The 19,524-nt window shown below is 38.1% G+C and overlaps 2 protein-coding genes and 3 long non-coding RNA genes across 11 annotated transcripts; 2 read left to right on the forward strand and 3 right to left on the reverse strand.

Annotated features, from left to right (window-relative positions):
* Nucleotides 1-1,924: 1,924 nt before the first annotated feature.
* LOC112177664 (receptor-like protein EIX1) lies at nt 1,925-4,349 on the reverse strand. The gene is made up of 3 exons (XM_040511392.1): nt 3,756-4,349; nt 2,061-3,659; nt 1,925-2,008 (listed from the first exon to the last, which is right to left on the reverse strand). Exons 1-3 carry the CDS (start codon nt 4,347-4,349, stop codon nt 1,925-1,927), a joined length of 2,277 nt encoding a protein of 758 aa, XP_040367326.1.
* Nucleotides 4,350-5,221: 872 nt separating this feature from the next.
* LOC112175216 lies at nt 5,222-8,799 on the forward strand. Of its 5 annotated transcripts, none has more exons than XR_005803254.1 (7): nt 5,224-5,365; nt 5,452-5,527; nt 6,088-6,886; nt 7,780-7,856; nt 7,937-8,017; nt 8,107-8,202; nt 8,279-8,799. It is a non-coding gene; the product is annotated as an uncharacterized LOC112175216 (long non-coding RNA). The 5 variants fall into 5 exon arrangements; XR_005803252.1 differs by having other exon boundaries at nt 8,300-8,799; XR_005803253.1 differs by having other exon boundaries at nt 5,225-5,365; nt 6,088-6,200; nt 6,812-6,886; nt 8,107-8,799.
* On the reverse strand, nt 8,584-19,431 carry LOC112175219. Its single transcript, XR_002926360.2, has 2 exons — nt 19,376-19,431; nt 8,584-8,825 (listed from the first exon to the last, which is right to left on the reverse strand). It is a non-coding gene; the product is annotated as an uncharacterized LOC112175219 (long non-coding RNA).
* Nucleotides 11,638-13,763, forward strand: LOC121050533. 2 transcript variants are annotated; one of them, XR_005803262.1, is made up of 4 exons: nt 11,638-11,974; nt 12,143-12,253; nt 12,365-12,625; nt 13,668-13,763. It is a non-coding gene; the product is annotated as an uncharacterized LOC121050533 (long non-coding RNA). The 2 variants fall into 2 exon arrangements; XR_005803261.1 differs by lacking the exon at nt 13,668-13,763 and having other exon boundaries at nt 12,365-12,741.
* LOC112175205 lies at nt 16,982-19,108 on the reverse strand. 2 transcript variants are annotated; one of them, XM_040510760.1, is made up of 2 exons: nt 18,630-19,108; nt 16,982-18,204 (listed from the first exon to the last, which is right to left on the reverse strand). In XM_040510760.1, the coding sequence occupies exon 2, from the start codon at nt 18,201-18,203 to the stop codon at nt 17,694-17,696; it is 510 nt and encodes a 169-aa protein (XP_040366694.1). In that variant the 5' UTR covers nt 18,204; nt 18,630-19,108; the 3' UTR covers nt 16,982-17,693. Both variants share the same exon structure in this region, with proteins under 2 accessions (XP_040366694.1, XP_024168638.1).
* Nucleotides 19,432-19,524: the final 93 nt, after the last annotated feature.

Below are 19,524 nucleotides of genomic sequence, written 5' to 3' on the forward strand. Positions count from 1 at the left end.
CTTGTCACATTCTCATATCCATTGTTATCTTACATTAGAAGTTGTGCATTGTAAAAAGGAAAAGAAAGAAAGAGTGAAATGCAGCTACGAACTGAAGAAACATAAGGCAAAGAGATCTCAAATCGAAAAAGCTCCCATATCCTGGTTACTGTGGAGTAGGCTACTAATTCCTTCCTCCACATAACAGTAGGCTGCAACTTATAAGATCATCTTCTAAAGGAAAAAAGACCACACTACAAACATTTATGTAAGTACAAAACAATAAATGATGATCTGCTAGTATTATTAGATAAATCCTATCTTTTGTACTATACATGAATTTGAAATAGGCGCATCCCAAATCCTCTGAAGAATCCAAGCAATGCACTATCGTAATAAAATCCTAGGTTTCTGATACCATCAGTTTTCTCACTTCCATTGCCACTAGAGATAACAGGATCTTGAGTAGTCCCATATCTGGGGGACGTTAGTGTAAGCTGTGGTCTGCAAAGTCAAAAATTCCCAATAGATGCAGAGTAATAAAATCTCTGAAGTTTGAATTCTTCCTGACAAGTTATTGTATGGTAAGTCCGAGGCACTAAGAAATTTCAAGCTCCAAAAATCTTGTAGGATTCTAACGGATAGCTGTTTTTTGAAAAATCAAGAAACGCCATCATCTTCAAGTGACCAAAGTTGTTAGCACCCTTGCCTGTCAAGTAATTTACGTGAGAGCTGGAGAAGCACATTCCTTTTGTTTGGAGGAAACGGTTGTAGTAAGTTGTTAGATTTCAATTGAATTGTAATCAGGGTGCAGTTTTTTTTTTTTTTTTTTATTTTTTTTTTTATGATAGATTGGAAATTTCTCGGGGATTTGATTCACAGAGCGCTAGAATAAACTTTCCAATACTTGTTAAGCACTGAATCGGATATTCCAAAAATTGCAGAAATGAAGATAATGATGCTCCCTCTGCTCTAAATCCAATATAAAAAAGAAAAAGAAAAGAAAAGAAAATAATGGTATGCTTAATATTGAAATGTTGGATTCTCATCTGGACTCAGGCTGAAACACTAGGACACATGGATGATTATTATAGTGATCAAGTTAGATTGACATAAATGAAACTTCGGGAAAACAAGTTGAATAACACAAACATGATCAAGTTAGATTGGAATAGATACATTGAAATGCTCTGGAATGGAACAATATTTAATTGCAACTAATTACTTTGAAATCAATTGAGAAAGCTAGGTTTAAATTACAGCCAGAAAGATTAGGAAGCTAAATAGAGGTCTTGTTGCATGGAATCAAAAGTTATAGCAGCTCATACTACATACAATCCATTATTCATACACATATCTCAAGAGACACAAGCATAATATTTATTTCTTGCCGAAAGAGAAAGCAACGACATCTGAAAACCTTCAACATTAAGCCTTGAATTTATCCACTTCTGGGAAATTAGGCTCATCATTTCCCTGAATGCCAGAATCTCCTAACATCATGTCAAAACAAATGACAGTCAAAAAACAATATTTCTAAAAGATTGAACAAATATTTTGTGTTTCCAAACGATTTTTATACTATAAATTTGAAGAGTTTAAGTATATCTAGCCAGAAACATAAACACTAGAAAAAATAAGGATTATGTAGCTTAGTTTACCATTTATCTTTGAAGTGTCCTCCGCACTTTTGCCTTGTACACAACAGTTTTGACATAAATCCAATCTTTTGCATTGTCCAGGAATCTGAAATAAGCATATCTCCAAGAAGTCTTAAGCAGTAAACTACCGCAGACCATCCAAAATCCAGTGACAAATCCCAACACTGCACTAATAAAGAATCCAAGGTTTATGAGACCATCACTAACCTGTTCTTTGTTATCAATTTCAGTTCCTCTCGCGATTCCATCATCTTGAACTGTTCCTTCTCCTGGACAACTTTGTGTCAGCGGTGGTCCACAAAGTCCACGATTTCCCATATATTGAGAAGCATTAAAACCCTGAAGTTGGGTGCCTGATGGAATTCTTCCTGACAAGTTGTTGTGTGATAAGTCTAAGACACTAAGAAAGTTTAAGCTCGCAAAACTTGTAGGAATTTTACCAGATATCCAGTTTCTTAACAAATCAAGAGATTCCAACATCTTCATATTACCAAAGTCTTCAGGAAGCTTTCCCGTCAATATGTTTCTAGACAGATTCAGAGAAATCAAGTTTGTCATACTCGTTATACTTTCCGGAATTTCTCCAACCAAATAATTGCTTGAAATGTCAATGCCTCTCATACCCTCAACATTTTCCCCAAACTCAATTTCTATTCCTTTCCACACAAGTTCCACAATTTCACCATCAACTCCAGAATCATCAGCCAAAGCGGTTATGTTATTGAAGCAATCTGGCAAGCCTCTTGAAATATTGTTGTGAGAAAGGTCCAAAACATGAATGGCAGCTAGATTGCACAGGGAGAAGGGTATGATTCCATTAAACTCATTTGACCGTAAGCGTAGAATCACCAAGTTTGGTAGTCTTTGGCCAATCCATGTTGGTATCTTTTCCGACAGGTTATTGTTGCCAAGGTCAACCATCACTAAACCGATACAGTTCTCTAAAGAAGGCAATTCTCCTGAAAAGTTGTTATCATGTAAACACAATATCCAAATTGACTGTAGATTGCCTAACCAGCTTGGTATTTTTCCAGATAATTTATTCTTTCCCAAATCCAACACTTCCAATTCTTGACATTGCATCCAACAATTAGGAAGCTCCCCAGACAATAGGTTCTTAGAAATGTCAACAAACCATAAATCTGGAGCACAGAAGGAAGACAAAGGTCCTGAAAAACTGTTATTCGAGAGATACAAAGACCTGAGCATAGGAGGAAATGATGGCAACGCGCCAGAAAATAGATTAGAAGACAAGTAAACATAACTTAAACTTGTCGATGACAGATTCGGTAGTTTCCCATGGATTTGGTTCATAGAGAGATGTAATAGTTCTAAGCCAGAAAATAGATCCCAAACCTGGATAGGTAATGATCCTGATAGTCTAGCATTAGAAAGATAAAGCCTATAAAGATTTGTTTGCGTTAGAATCCACTTGGGAAAAGCTGGGCCCACCTTGCAAGAGGACATCTCTAACGAATCAAGTTGAAATGGTGGATTCCAATCAGAGCTCACGTTGATAGAGAAACGATTACCAGAAATATCCAAAGCCCGTAAACGAGAGAGGTTCAAAAAGTGGGCTTCTGTTATGACACCACTCAAAGAATTCCCGGAGAGATATAATATTTCAAGGCTAGAGAGTTGCCCGACACTCTCGGGTACAGACCCATTTAGTTGATTAGAGGAAAGATCTAACACGCGTAACTTTGAAAAACGTGCCAAATCTGGCGAGGACCCCCAAAACTGGTTTTCACTCAAGTCCAAGTTCTCAAGTGTGTTCTCAGCACAAGACAAGGTTTTAACAGAGTCCTCAATATTTTCAGACAATTGGTTTGAGGATAAGGTCAACGACTCTAAGCTGCATAAGTTTTGAAAGCCTTTTGGTATCCCACCTTCAAGTTTATTCCAAGACAGATCTAGTGTTACTAGAGAAAGCATGCTTGTGAAGACATCTGGGATGGGACCTTCAAGATTGTTGGCACGGAGATCAATATGGACAAAGTTGCTGTTGACATTGGCTATCTAATAAAATATTGAAGAATTAAGAGAGTTCACAGAGAGGTCAAGAAGTTGAAGAGAGGTGGAAGAATTAATAAAGAAAAGTGATCTTAGATTGACATCAGGAAGGTTACACTGGTATAACTGAAGCCCTGTCAGTAAAGTGAGCTTGCTTAAAGATTGTGGCCAATTCAGAGTCTCAGACAAATTCAGCCCAGACATGCTCAAGTCTCTCAAGGAAGAAAGATGAGATAACCACTCAAGATTTTCTGAACTAATATATTTGTTCCTGGAAAGATCGAGAGTGTGCAAATTAGAGAGGTTTCCAAGTTGGGGAGGAACAGGTCCACTGAAATTAGCATCTGCAAGTTTGAGTTCTTTCAATTGACTAAGAGAACCAATGAAATTGGGAATCATCATTCCTTCAAAATCATTGGAGGAAAGATCAAGAGTGTGCAAATTAGAGAGGTTTCCAAGTTGGGGAGGAACAGGTCCACTGAAATTAGCATATGCAAGATTGAGTTCTTTCAATTGACTCAGAGAGCCAATGAAATTGGGAATCATCATTCCTTCAAAATCATTGGAGGAAAGATCAAGAGTGTGCAAATTAGAGAGGTTTCCAAGTTGGGGAGGAACAGGTCCACTGAAATTAGCATATGCAAGATTGAGTTCTTTCAATTGACTCAGAGAGCCAATGAATTTGGGAATCATCATTCCTCAAAATCATTGAAGGAATGATCAAGAGTGTGCAAATTAGAGAGGTTTCCAAGTTGGGGAGGAACATGTCCACTGAAATTAGCACCTGCAAGTTTGAGTTCTTTCAATTGACTCAAAGAGCCAATGAACTTAGGAATGATCATTCCTCCACAATCATTAAAACTGAGGTCCAAGTAATTTAGATATTGCAATTCAAGTAGTGAAGGACTAATTTCACCTCTTAAAGGAACTTCTGTATAATTGAAATATCTAAAGGAGAAATCAAGTCTGGTGACATGACCTGTTTGGTTGTTGCACGCTATTCCTCTCCACTTGCAGCAATCTTTCTCACTTTTCCAAGAAGCAAGAGCATTGGACTCATCCACAAAGCCTTACTTGAACCGGAGAAGAGCATGCCTTTCACTCTCCAAGCACATGATGTTGCTGGAGCTTCCAACACTAGAACAACAAATAGCAGAGGCAATGGCGAGGCACACAAGCCCAACCAAACCAGAATGCATAGACCCACCGCTCATTATACTGAAAAACATGATTATGAAGATGATATGCAACCTACAAAGTGGAAGCACATATAGTTGAAGCAAAAGGATTTTGGAACAACCTACGTATGTATAATCGTGGAAATAGCAATGGAATTGCTTCAGTCCATTCCAAAGCAAGACTCTGGAAATTGGTTGACTTGATTGGCAAAATTTGGAAAATGGTTCTTTCTTCATTGATTACTAGTGTCAGTCTTACATTATGATAGAAGATGACCGAGCACAACTTGTATGACTACTGCTGGGATGCGTATATGACTGGTCTCAAGTTTTGTTCAATCATTCTTTTTTTTTTGTGATATTAAAAAAAAATACAAAAACAAAAACAAAGTACATGATGTAGTACATGGCTTACCGTATTTGTTATTTTGTTTTGTAAAACCTCTCCTTCTCTCTATTCATGAAAATGGAGAAAGCTTTCACTCTGGTTCAGACAGTTGCAGTGGCAACAGTCTTCTCTGCCGTTTCCGGCTGGTACTTTCTCTCACTTCCCGGAATTCCTTTCTTTTCTAATTTTAACAAATAATTTTGTGAATCATTTACGGCTTCATGTTTGGAAGAGAATCTGCTCGCAAAGAGCTGGGAAGCTTAATCGAAGACCTTCACAGCCAGAATCCCAATTCCTGACTTCGTTGGGTACTTCCATTCTCTCTCCCACATAATTGGGTGTGCTTGGTTGGGTTTAATTCTAATTGTTGCAAGTGAATGTAAAATTGGTTCAAAACTAAAAGGGTTTCACTGTTGAGCCAAAAGCAGAGGACTTGATTAAAATCACTAGACTTCAGTTAAATCCCAATGCTGTAACTCTAAGATGTAATTCAGTTAATCTTTACTCATCAAGATGGTGTTTTCCCTCATTGTGTAAGTTTTGAGGTCGCATTATAGGCTCAACATGAATTGGAATTAAAGTATTCTTATAGCTGACAGATTAGTTTGAATCAGTTTTTTAGGGGAATGATGTGGTGTTTGAACCTGGACAGTAGACGCTCTACTATCCCTTTGGGTGCATGTTAACTAGTCTTTTACTCCTTTATATATTTGGCACTCTTCTCCTCGTACTTGAAATTAAATGTGAATTGAAATAGCTGCCTGAAATGTCATTCACAATGTGAATTCTTGTTTAAGTTTGAATTTTGATTCATGTATCAAGTAGGGATCTCTGTTTAGATTGTGACTTATTCAGGTTTTGGGTGCAGGTTGATGGCATCAGGTGGGCAGTGTGGAAATCCCTTCATTTGTTAAAGCTTGAGAAAACATTGTCTTAAGGCTTTACTGGAAAATTCCTTCGGCCATCTTCGGCTGTTTTCAGGTCATCTTACCTATCCTTGACAGAAGAATGTGCGTTCCTGAGTAGTTTAGATATGTTATAAAACCTTTGTATGCTGACTTGCATTGAAGATACAGCTTTCTGCTGTGACATAGTTGTTATTCATAGTTGCTGTGAATGAATTAGATAATGTAGTTGCATGCTTAATCTGTTTTTGAGTGTCAAAGTTGATCTGAGATCATTGATGGATAAACATCTTGACTTATATTACAATGACTGGATTTTGCTGTTTGGAAATTCCTTGGTTGTTCACCCCAAAATGAAAACTAGCTGATTTTCAGTTAGTGAGTGCCAGTGCGTGCGTACATTACCCTTTTCTTTCTTCAAAAAGAGCAGTATTTTGTAGTTAAGGAACAATCAAGTCAGTTTATGTTCACATAGATATATGTGCTGATCTTCTTACCATTCTGAAATAGATAGGATGATATGACAACTATGAGTTTTACTGATAAATAAAGGCTGGGGAAGAAATTTTTGTAATTGATTTGATTCACAAACTTATTGAGATTGCTTCTTTGTAATTCTGTAATCTTATTACCATTCTGTAATAGAAAGGATCATATTGTACTTGGGCATTTGGTGGTTGTTTGCAGTGTATTGGTACACAGGGGCAGGGTGCATGGTGGACATTACTAGGCCTTTATCAGGCCGATACTTTCCGATCATTGGTACGCATCTGGTTCTCAATTTTCTGTCATGCATCCGCTGAAAGGTGCTGACAATTTTTGCATTTGTGGACGACTTAAATTTGATTGTCATGATTTTACTACATCAATCCTAGTTGTGGTTTTACATTCAGAAAGTTTCAGAAGCATGTAGGACACAAAGTGGGTAACTTAGGTTGCTAATCATCGCTGAGCATTATCCTGTTACCATGCCATTAAGATTTGTGTTTCTCATGAACAAATTTGATGATGTGAGGGTAACCAAAGAAGATATATATATATATATATATATATATAAAGAGGGCACCGGAGGAGCAGTGTGGTGGTGAGGAAGATGTATTTCTTATTCTGCATGCACTGTTGCCTCTGTTTTTCGTGCTTAAATATATTCAGTAAAATGTTAACCCTGAAGTTCTAGTGCTTTCTCATAATTTTCTCATCCTCGACAGCTGTCCTAGACAAACCCTGGGTTTAACACTCCTTTTCAAATTTACAAAATATTCAAATGCGTACATGCTGGTTTACATAAGTGAAACTGACAAGGACAAAATAATCTCTATGTATGTCTATGTAGAATCTGGTGTACATGGGTTTAATAACACTCCTCTCAAATGAACTGAATGTATCCATAATCTGGTGTACATACACGTGCTTGCTGCATATTTTCATTGGCATTATAGACTTTAAGGGGGTGTATTTATAGGGAGGGAAAATAACTACTTTTGTTGTGCTGCTACATTCTACATCCTGAATAATGTTTTTGTTTGAATGATGTTCATACTAGCATTGCTGGGTGGGTGGAATGTGAAGTAAACAGATTCGGACCCAAAACTTATAATGCTATAGTTTCCATTCATTCATTTGACTTCTAGTTGAGAACATCCTTGCTTTTGCAGTATAGAAATGTTTTGCAAGCTCTAAGAAGAGGCGACCTCCGACTTCTTCGGCATGCTTTTCAAGAGCATGAAGACAGGTATGATTTGCTTTCATTGTGAAAAGCTGGAGATTGTACTGCATTTTCTATGAAATGCTAATTTGTTTAAAATGTATCAGGTTCTTTAGGTTTGCTGTATATCTTGTCCTAGAGAAGCTAGAACTTCAGGTCTATCAGAGATTGTTGGGGAAAAAAAAAATGTAAGTTCCCAAGCTACTATAAATCCGCCCTCTGACAGTATAATTTCTCTGAAGATTCAATTCATGATGATGCTATCTTCGTTGTGCAGTTATATTATCCAAAAGCAGAAGGACCCAAGCAAAGCTCACCAGCTGAAGTTGGAAGTAATTGTCGAAGCATTGAAATGGTCATTGATGTGGATGAGGTACTTGCTTCCCTGTCCCTTTCAATCTTGTCTCTTTTAAGTATTATGTAGCTTAGTTTACCATTTTTTTTTGGAGTGTCCTCTGCACATTGTCCAGGAATCTGAAATAAGCATATCTCCAAGAAGTTTTAAGCAGTAAACTGCCGCAGGCCATCCAAAATCCAGTGACAAATCCCAGCAGTGCACTGATAAAGAATCCCAGGCTTATGAGACCATCATTAACACTCAGTGCCTCTCGTGATTCATCATCTTGAACTGTTCCATCTCCTGGACAACCTTGTGTCAGCGGTAGTCCACAAAGTCCAAGATTTCCAATATATGCAGAAGTGTTTAAGGACAAGCATATTAACAGAGAGAGAGAGAGAGAGTAATGTTGCAGAGAGAATGGAGATTCAAGTGTATTATTCTTCTCACAAAGGAGTGTATTTATAGGAATACATAGCTAGTGTGAAAGCTCTAAGAGAAACTCAATTTGGTAACAATCTTCTCTTGGTTGATTGAGGGCTGCAGCTCCACATACTTGCCTTCAATGATGAAATCTGCCATGCTTGTTGCCTCTTGGTATAAAGCATGTCACACAAGTCTTCATACACTCAAGTACCTATGTTTATACACTCAAGTACCTATCTATACACTCAAATACTTATACCATGACTCATACAACATGACTCATACAATATGACTCATATATACTACAACACTCCCCTTTGGATATTTCATGTCAATAGTATTGTCTAGGCCTTGCGCTTCTAAGTTGCCTCGTTAAAAATCTTGCCAAGTAATAAAAACCCTGTGGGAAAAACAACCTTGGTCGAAGGAGAAAAAGAGCACAACGCATATGAGTGTGGAGTAGTAATATCACAGCTTCGGAGATAAGTGGAGTCTTCTTATCAGCATCATAAGTAGGTAATATGTCTACGAGAGAGATGCAAATATAGTTGCTGCAACAAAACCTTGCCCGGAAAACCCAGTGGGAAAAACCCGTGGTCGAAGGGAAAAGATGAGCAAAAGCATATATGTTGAATCAAAACATCTTCAGGATGTAGTATAAGTGGGGCGACCATGCTAAAGATGTGCCTCGTTAAAACCTTGCCAGATAACAAAACCCAGTGGGACAAAATAACCCTGAACGAAGGACAAAAAGAGTACACAATGGTCAAGTGGGTATGCTTTTGGATACTCCCCCTGATTTCAACATCTTCTTTGTGTCTCCCAAACGTGGTGCTTCTCTCGTTGCCTCATTAAAAACCTTGCCGAGTAATAAAAACCCTGTGGGACAAAAAATAATCTCGGTCGAAAGGGAAAAAGAGCACAACACACTCTTCACGTTTCGAGACCATATATGTAGACATCTCCCCTCTTATTGATCTTTGAGGAGAGTCTGTTATTGCTGATTTTATGCTTGATGTTGTCGCTTTTCATGCAGCCTTGCTTCATTTGTTTCAAAATAAGCAGCATTATCTTAAATGCTTATAGGCTCATCTGTGGTAGACTTCAAACCACAATTGTTCGAACATGCGTAACTATGGATCCAGTCCATATACATTCACGAACTACTTCGTGAAGAGCAATAATTTCTGCAATGTTCGAAGCTATAGCGACTAAGGTCTATTTTGTAGACCTTCAAGATATCGCGGTCTTACCCATGGTGAACACTTCACCAGTCTGGGAAGGCCTTTGTATGGGTCAACAGATACCCAATATCAACAAAACCTTCCAAAAACACTTATGTCATTTTGGGGTACGGATAGAAAACGCAGGCTAGCGTTTGGCGGCGTTTCTGGTGTGTGATGGGTCTGATTCCATCATCTCTTTGTAGGGATAGAATAAGCCCATATCGATCGTACATCTCAAGTACCGAAAGATATCTTTTACACCAATCCAATGGTGTCGCGTTGGCGTAGAGCTATACCTTTAGCTAACAAGTTTATGTCAAAACGAGATGTCCAGTCTTGTGCATTGAGCTAAGTACAATAATGCGCCTATTCGCACTTCTGCCTCTAGCACATCTTCGTCTGATCATCCTTCATACGGAGAGGATCCTTTTCAGGATCAAGACTACGAATGATTATGGGGTGCTTGAAGGTTTGACCTTTGTCAAAATGCCTAAGCATCTATCAACACGATGCTCAAGTTCCAAACTGAGGCATAATCGTGTTCCCCCAAAATCCTTCATCTCAAACTCGGATTTCAAGTGTTCAGCGGTTTCCCTTAACTCTTTAAGGGCTTCTAATGAAGATCATGTCTAACATAGAAAACCGCGATAGAATCCGAAACTTGTTTATGGAAACGTGCGGGCATATCCCTTCCCAATCAAGTAGTCACTTTAGTGAGCGTTTCATCTTTTATTGCAAACGTGCTCCGTGGTCTAGAGCCACTTGATTTGGGTAAATAAAGTTCACCATGAACTTTCATGTATATTCCGTATCTAGATCCCCATAGAGATACGTAGTGACCACATTTATAAGCTGCATGTTCAGTTATTTGGAAACTACCAAACTGACAGGGTAGTGGAGTGCAATGACATCCATTGCGAGAGAATATGTCTCTTCGTAGTCAATACCAGGGCGTTTCTGTGAGAAGCCTTGCGTCATAAGGCGAGATTGCCATCTCTTTTTCTCAACACACTTTCTAACGAAGACTCATTAGTCAATAGGTTTTATGTAAGAAGGTGTTGGCATCACTGACTCAACGACCTTCCTCTTCGTTAGAGAATCTTACTTAACTTGGATCGCATCTTTCCATTTAGGCCAAATTTCTCTACGTTGGTATTCATGCTTCAACGGAGCGTGGTTCGATATCATCGATCTCAACAAACTCATGTGCATCAAAATGCGCAAATACATCATCAATTATGATGGAGTTTCTATTCCACGTCTTATGTACACTAGTGTAATTTTCATAGAGCTCTATATTCTCATAAATAGGTTCTAACGTTAAGGCGTCCCCCAACGATAACCATAATCCCGAAGATACTCATAAGACGGATGTTGAGTGTCGATGATCCAAGGATTGTGCCAAAGTATCCTTCGAATCCACAGGCTTCCCACGCATCTTAGCTGGGGCCATGGCCTGTAACACTAGAGTGCCACTTTCTATGGCGTTGGCGCCTTGCCTACCTCTGTGTAGGGTGGTGCTACGTCCTCTTATCACTATGCCAATAAACTCATCAGACGACAGAGCTCAGACAAAAGAATAATTGTTTTCTGTTGTCTGATTTTTTTTAACGACAGAATAATAAAAAACTGTTGTCTGAGTACTATGATATACAATGGTAAGTTAGTTTTGAGAATAGGGGTCGTGTTTAGACAACAGAAAACTGTTGTCTAATAAATGGGGATTGTTGAAGTGTTGATTGTGTTCCAACTTATATTTTTTTGGCACAACTAGTGAAACTATTCCTCCCCGATAAATTTAACAATCTGAAAACTCAAACCAAACTTCTCTCTTCTGCACAGCGTCCTCAAGCCAATTTTCTCCCCTCTTCCTCGCGCAAAACTGAAAACTCAGCGCCCACAACCCAAATTTCTTGCCAAATCCGAACTCTCCTCCAATCAAACCTGAAAACCCAGAAAAACCTCAGCCCACCATCCCCATCTCGCTTCGACAAATACAAAAGAACCTCATCCCCCATCTCTGTGAAACACATAACCCATCTCAATTACTTTTTCAAACCATAGATCCAAACCAGCCAAACCATCTCAATCCCTCTCATGCTTCGTGTTGGTGTTGCAATTGAGAATATTTCATCGGTCTCAATCCCTATTGTTGGGTAATCCCTTTGATTAATTGTTAATCAATTTAGGGTTTCTGTTGGATTGGGTTTTAGGGTTTTAATTGGAAATTTCCTTTCAAATTTGATTTTTGTTTGGTGGGTTATGTTCGAATTGGGATACGGGATTATCTTTTGTCTGGGTTATGTTCGAATTTCCTTTCAAAGGTATGATATTTGTCTCTAAAATCAGAGAAGGAGCTGAACCAACTTTCTGGGGGTTTGGATTCAAATTGCAGGAGTTTATGGGTTTTCGTGGATTTGAGAAGGAGATGATGGGTTAGTTAGCGTTTTCTTTCCGTTTACCTATCTAAACTTTGTTTTGCTTAATTATCTCTGTTAAGGTTTGATACATGTGGTATATTTGAAATATGTGCATCTTATTTGTAGGAGAGTTGGGAAACGAAAGGCTAATCTCCAGTTGATAAGTGTAGCAAAGGAAAGGCCAAGCAGATGAAGAAAGCCAAGAAACACCCAAACAAGCAAAACTTCTATATCTTTTGTCTTTTTCAAATTCTAGTGCCACTCTAAGAAAGACCCCACAGTTTGGTGGGTTGATGACAATACATCAACAACTGCAAAGCTTGATACTGGCATGTTAATTGCTGTGAAGACGAATAACTGAGAAGGTTTACAGGGTCACAAGGAATGGTTGGTCAGTTTTACTGTCTGCTTACATACAAAGTTTCAATCTGTCTTCCTGATTCATTTCGTTATCCTGAACCTAGCCTCTGTTCAAATCAATTGAGTATGGCACACATATGAGAATCTAATACACACATTGATGTTCAATTTCTGAGGAGATTCAATTGGTTAATTACCAGTTGTCCAAGAAGACATTGTTTGGATTCATGGAACAATCTTAATGGATCTCTGTCCCTAAGAGTTGTTATAGATAATCAATTTTAAATGTAATGTTTTCACATAAATTTATTAGTGCACCTTGAACTATAGACATAAATTAATTTACTACCTAGGACTTGCCCTACAATATTGTAGACCTGTTTATTTGCTAAGCTGTATTTGGGTTTTGTTTCAATTTTCAAAATGAGTAACATTTTGCTCATCGATCACTTCATTGATTGAAAATCCTCTACTTTTATTTCCAGTTCTGCCTATCTAAATGTTAATAGTGTATTTGCAATCAAATTAGTTTATTGCGTTTTGGTTTGAATAAGAAAATTACAGAATGCCTAGCTAAAAAGTATATATTGAGGAGGACGCAATTAGACCATATCTAATAAATATAATATAACGTTTTAGCTGCAATGCTAATCCTCTTTGCTAGCTTGCACATTAACATACACAGAGGATATATATATATATATATATATATATATATTGTCCTTTTCTTGCCAATTCAATTCTGATTTAGCTGAAGTTATAGTTGGAAAACATAACTCATGGAGTGATAGTTGAAAACTGTGCTTATAATTCTTTATGATCGACATCTAAAGTGGCTTTGTTAGTAAGTACTAATATTAGGTTGTTTATTTGGTTAGTACACCAAATTTATAGTTGAAAGCCCTATATCATTTAAGAATATGAATATGCTCTTTATCTTCAATAGTTTGAATTTCTGAGTATTGTCTGCTTACTTGAGTAGTATAGTTTTTCCTAGTTATGACATTCTTTCCCACTAATTAAGTTTCTAGCTTGTTTCATTTATATCCACTTCTCCTAATTGTTTCAGGGATCTAAAGGAGGTTCAGTGAAATTAACTATTCATAGTGGACCTGAAATCAAGCACTTGGATTTAATGGAAGTTTTGTTCTTCATTTATCCCTGCAAAATATTGTTATTTAATTGTCTAGACTTATGCTTTGTTCTAATAAGTTAACTTGGAGGAACAAATGATGCAGTGAAGTCTTTGACCAAGGTAGTAGATACACAAAGAGGACATGAGTAATGAATCTGGTATATTTTATATTAGTTGTACAGCTTGATGTATCATGCATTTTGCTTCTCATTGTATCATAAAAGTAGTATTTACATAGTGAGCTAAGTCCAAAGGAAGTCGTGTCATAGCAAAATAATTGTAGTGCCTAATATCAGACCACTAATTACTATAAGTGTTAGCAACTCTCTAGATGCTAAGGGTATGTAACTATTTGTTCCTTTTGTCACTGAACTAATGCTGGTTGATGTTGTCACAGAAAATGGTCTTCACTTTTTAGACATGGAACTTGGGAGTATTGAGACAGTTGTTCTACAAGGATTAGATCAAGGAAACAGAGATCTATCAGGGCAAAAATGGTCATACAAGGTCTATAAAGTTTAGAGCAAGTAAGTTTATGTACCTTTTCTCTTACTTGCACTGGAAATAAAGCAATCTTACATTTTCTAATGCATTGCTTTTCTAAGTATGGCACACTTTGTGTGCTCAATACCACATAGTAAACTCTATGTATATTTTTCTTATGCTATTTTTTGTTTCTTTGTTTAGTGTATTGTTTTTCACATGTAATTATATGAGTCCAGTTATTAGAACACTTGTGTCTTTTCTTCGACAGCTTTTGGGACCAAGAGAGTAGAACAACAGAACTTGTGGTTGCAGCTATGAAGACAAACAAGATGTCCGAGGTCAACTTACATACATGTATGTTTTCAAGGTTGTTTGAAACTGTAGGTGTGGTACTTTCATATGGCATTGCTGGTAGAAGAGAAAGGGGAGCAAGGGTAGAAGCTCAAGAGCTTAAAAAAGATGATGAAGTGTGGCTGGTCGGGAGAACAGTTTAGAGCACCAGATGATCTGGTATTTTCATATTATGTGGATTTAACTCGTGCAGTTATAGTTTGCTTGATTGATGTAATGAGATCTGGATACTTGTACGTTTTCAAATGAAATTAATTATAATGATAATTTGATTGAAGTGTTTGTCTTACCATTACAATTAAAAATTTTAGACCAGATTTCTTAATATGGTGTCGTGCAACTGCACTTACTAAGACATACGAACCAAATAAAGCTAACGTCTAAACCAACATCAAACAACAGAATTCAAGCAAAGGTCTTTTGTTAACAGTCTTATACATCGACATATAACTGTGGTTTCTAATTGAATCACACAACAGAAAGACCCAAGAAAGTTCAAGCCTCTATATATTCAGACGACAGATTTATGTCATTTTAATTAGAAAGCCACAACAGAACATAAGAAATATATGTTGTCCACAATTGATTCAGACAACAGAAAAAATTCAAGATAATTCAAATCTCCATATATTCAGACAATAAATTTCTGTCGTCTTAGTGAAATACAAACGATAGACTTTTATGAAAAGATGTTGTGCAAAAACCTTTATAACAATATATAACTGTCGTTCTGTTACATCTGCAACAACAGAAAGTCATAATTCCGCATATTTGGAAATAATCAGACAACAGATTATTGGCCTGCCTCTGTTGTTTGAGTGAAATATAGATCACGGGTAATATCTGTCGTCTGAAGGCCTAAGAGATATCAGGCTACTAGACAGCAGAATTTTTTCGAATCAGACAACAGTCCTTGGCTGTTGTCTGATGAGTTTATTGACATAGTGTATAGGGACGTCCTTCCTTGAAGGCATTTTTGCAGCAAATGTGTGTGATCTCGTCACTTTTAATAGGGATCGAGATGAGACATAGTGGGGACAGACCACGACAATTCCTGTCGTTCCTGCTGAACATTCGAGTTCTTATCTCCCCCTAACGATGGGAAGACTGTCTCATCAAAGTGACATCCGTATATCAAACGGGAAGGAGATCGCCTTGCAAGGGCATTAAGTGGCGGACGATTGTTGGAGTCTAAAATCCAACTAAGTTGCTCACTTATTTGTAAGGACCTACCATAGGCGCTGTGGCAGCACAATTGGCACATAAATGGCTCACTCGAATGTGCGTAAGTACAAAATATTTGTACACAGTCACTAGCTGTAACGCAGATATACATTGAGTGGCGGTAGGTCGTAGAGAAATTAGCATAGTTGTATGCGATATTGCATCTCCCCAAGCGGATATAAGAAGATTGGTGCGCATCACCAATGTCTGAACTACCATCGTAGTTATGTCCGCGAGACCTTTTGGGCGTGTATATGGGAATGTGATGTCTAACATCAGTCCCTTTGCAATAACCATTGAAAGTCTTCGATGTAAACTCTCTAGCATAGTCAAATCTATTTGACTGAAGGATGAATCTGGGGGGGGGGGGGGGGGGGTGAGCCCATTGTCATATGATTTGTGCTAGGAGTATAGCATACGTAGCTTTTACATGTGGATAATGGCACAACACGTGATCAGTGTGTTTGCGTGTCAACCAACATCATGAGATATTTAAACGTCCGCAAGTTGGTTGAATAGGTCCACAAATATCACCTTGGATTCTTTGCAAGAATGATATATTTTCTTTAGTGTCCTTTGCATAGGATGGTCTCGATCCTACCTTTGCTAAAGAGCAAGCTTTGCAAAACGAATGATAGGCTTTAGAAGTAACTCTTTGGACCAATCTTTGGTTCGTACTTCTTTTCATTTTTGAAGAATGGATGTCCGTGTGAAGTCTTTAATATACGGAGCATCATATTACGACCTGGATATCCCAAACGGTCTTGCCAAAGCCTATATGTGTCAGAATCCCATAAGTCATCTCTTATGACATGGTTTGATTCAATTACTCGAATAGTGGTTGCATGCAACCCACTAGAGCGACACATAAGTTTCTCTAATACTCGTTTATGTCCGTAGTCATTAGAGGTGATGCAAAGGAATTCTTATCCATTCTCACAATGTGTTTCCACATGAAAATCATTGGCTTTTTATATCTTTCAAATAATAAAGTTCGGAATTTAACACATGTCCATGACATTGAATAATAATGCGACACTTTATTAATAAGAAAAATAGCCAATGATTACATCAAAGTTTCCAAAGTAGAGAGAGATGTTGGTGGAGCGAGGCTCGCTTAGGTACTCCGATCTCAATTACTTTCCTAGACATCATACTTCATTTGATGCGCCACATGAGAAAGAGTTAATACAATTGTCATTTATTGACTAAGGCACATTTGCCGTTTATTGGAAAATAGAAAGGACTATTCTAATCAAAGTCTGCGGCATCCTCGTGCTCTTTATTTGCAGCTTTGAAGTCCTCAGTGGTGAGAGTGATATCTTCACCGTCTTTATCTTCAGCAAGATTGATATCTTCATCTTCAGCAAGATTGGTTTCTTGCTCTCTCAATTGTCTATACTCCTTGTAGCTTTCAGCTAGTTGGGTACTTGCATGGCATTGCTTGAGCCAATGCTCAATTGATCCACATCGATAACACATGTCATTGTGGTTACCTCCCTTCATTTGAGGTGCAGGTTGTCCACGTTGTGGATATTCCCTAGGATGGTTGCTGCTACTACCACGTCTCATGGTGCGACCTCCACGGCCCATATTGTTACCATATCCTCGGCCCATGTTACTATCGTATCCACCTCTCCCACGTGTGTAGTTTCCACCACGTATGTCTGCTCTAAAGTTGTGGTTTCCTTCTTTATTGGGGCGGTTATATGGACCCATTCGTCCTTCTTGTCCCCTGTTATTAGGGTACCGCTCCTTGTGCCCTCTTTTGGGTGCATTATAATTCGCCTCACGAACGCTCTTGGTTCCAGTGGGCCTTAAATGATAATTCTTTACGAGGATGTTGTCGTGCTTTTCAGCTATTGACAAAAGATTGATGAGCTCATTAAATCTCGTAATTCATTCAGCATTGACTTCAGTGCGATATTGCTTTGATATCACAATTGCTGAGACGGGGATGGTGGAGAGAGTCTTCTCAATTAGTTCTTCTTTTGTGAGGGGCTTTGCACAGAACCTCAACACGGCTTTGAGGCGAAGAGCTTCTGAGTTGTATTCAGCAATAGACTTGAAGTTGGAGAAGCGTATATTGTTCCACTGAACCTTCAAGTCAGGGAGGAGGGTATCTTGGATATTACCAAAACGCTCTTCTAGCGCTACGCATAGGTCTCTGGCATCTTTGATTGACATGTACTCTAATTTGAGTGTTTTGTCCATATGGCGTCGCATCAAGATAATAGCTTGTGCATGCTTTGTGGGTGTTCGTTGGAACACAAGGCCCTGGATAGGTGCCTGTATTATGGGCAATATCCCTTTTGCAGTGAGATGGTTCTCAACGTCGGTTACCCAGCCATGGTATTCCGAGCCTGTTGAGTCAAGTATTGGAAAGTCGAGTCTAGGTTCATTCGACATCCTGAAAAATAGGAAGAGAAGATATATTAGTTTCGGAGTTTAAACTTCCACGAAAACTAAAATAATAAGATTTCCGAGCTATGCTACCAAGAAATCAATTTTCAAGAATATTTGGATTAGACCAAAACAATGATGTTTGCGGACGCTCTTAGTCCGAATATTATGAACACTCTTAGTTCAATATTGATTACGAATGCTCTTAGTTCGTTTAGCGTGAATCCCCACGATTCCGCTTTTAGTTGATAAATTGATACTTGCGGACGCTCTTAGTCCGAATATTATGAACATTCTTAGTTCATAGATTACGAACGCTCTTAGTTCGTTTAGCGTGAATTTCTATAATTCCTCTTTTTAATTACAAGTCCCTGAAAAGAAGAGAAAAGGAATACAAACTCAAAAACAGGAACTTTAATCTTTAAAACTTACTTGTTGAAATTCGGAGCAAATTCGCTTCTGAACAGATCCCACTTCAAATGGTGTACAGGTCTCAAAACGACTTCAACATGGCTGAAATTTGGAGATCAGATATAAGAGACATAGATGAAAAACTTTGATGAAGAAATGATTTTGATTATATGTCCCGAAAAGGACGTTGCTCGGTGTGCAAGCAGGCTGATCTGCACAGGAATGAGAGTGCTGGACAGCTCCCACTTCGGATGGTGTACAGATCTCAAAACGACTTCAACAGGGATGAAATTTTGAGGTCAGATAGAAGATACAGATATGAACAACTTTGATGAAGAAAGTATTTTGATCAGAGGTCCTGAACAAGATGTTTCGAGGCGTGAAAGCATGCTGATCTGCACAGGAACGAGCGCAGGGGCAGCGCACGGTATGGCTAGCAAGGGCTAGGAGCTCGTGCTGATAACGTGTTTAAGGAGAAGCATATTAACAGAGAGAGAGAGAGAGAGAGAGAGTAATGTTTCAGAGAGAATGGAGATTCAAGTGTATTATTCTTCTCACAAAGGAGTTTATTTATAGGAATACATAGCTAGTGTGAAAGCTCTAAGAGAAACTCAATTTGGTAACAATCTTCTCTTGGTTGATTGAGGGCTGCAGCTCCACATACTTGCCTTCAATGATGAAATCTGCCATGCTTGTTGCCTCTTGGTATAAAGCATGTCACACAAGTCTTCATACACTCAAGTACCTATGTTTATACACTCAAGTACCTATCTATACACTCAAGTACTTATTACATGATATAGACATTTATACTATGACTCATACAATATGACTCATATATACTACAACAAGAAGCACTAAAACCCTGAAGTTGGGTGCCTAACGGAATTCTTCCTGACAAGTTGTTGTGTGACAA

This window comes from Rosa chinensis, chromosome 7, assembly GCF_002994745.2.
Source record: "Rosa chinensis cultivar Old Blush chromosome 7, RchiOBHm-V2, whole genome shotgun sequence".
NCBI lineage: Eukaryota > Viridiplantae > Streptophyta > Magnoliopsida > Rosales > Rosaceae > Rosa > Rosa chinensis.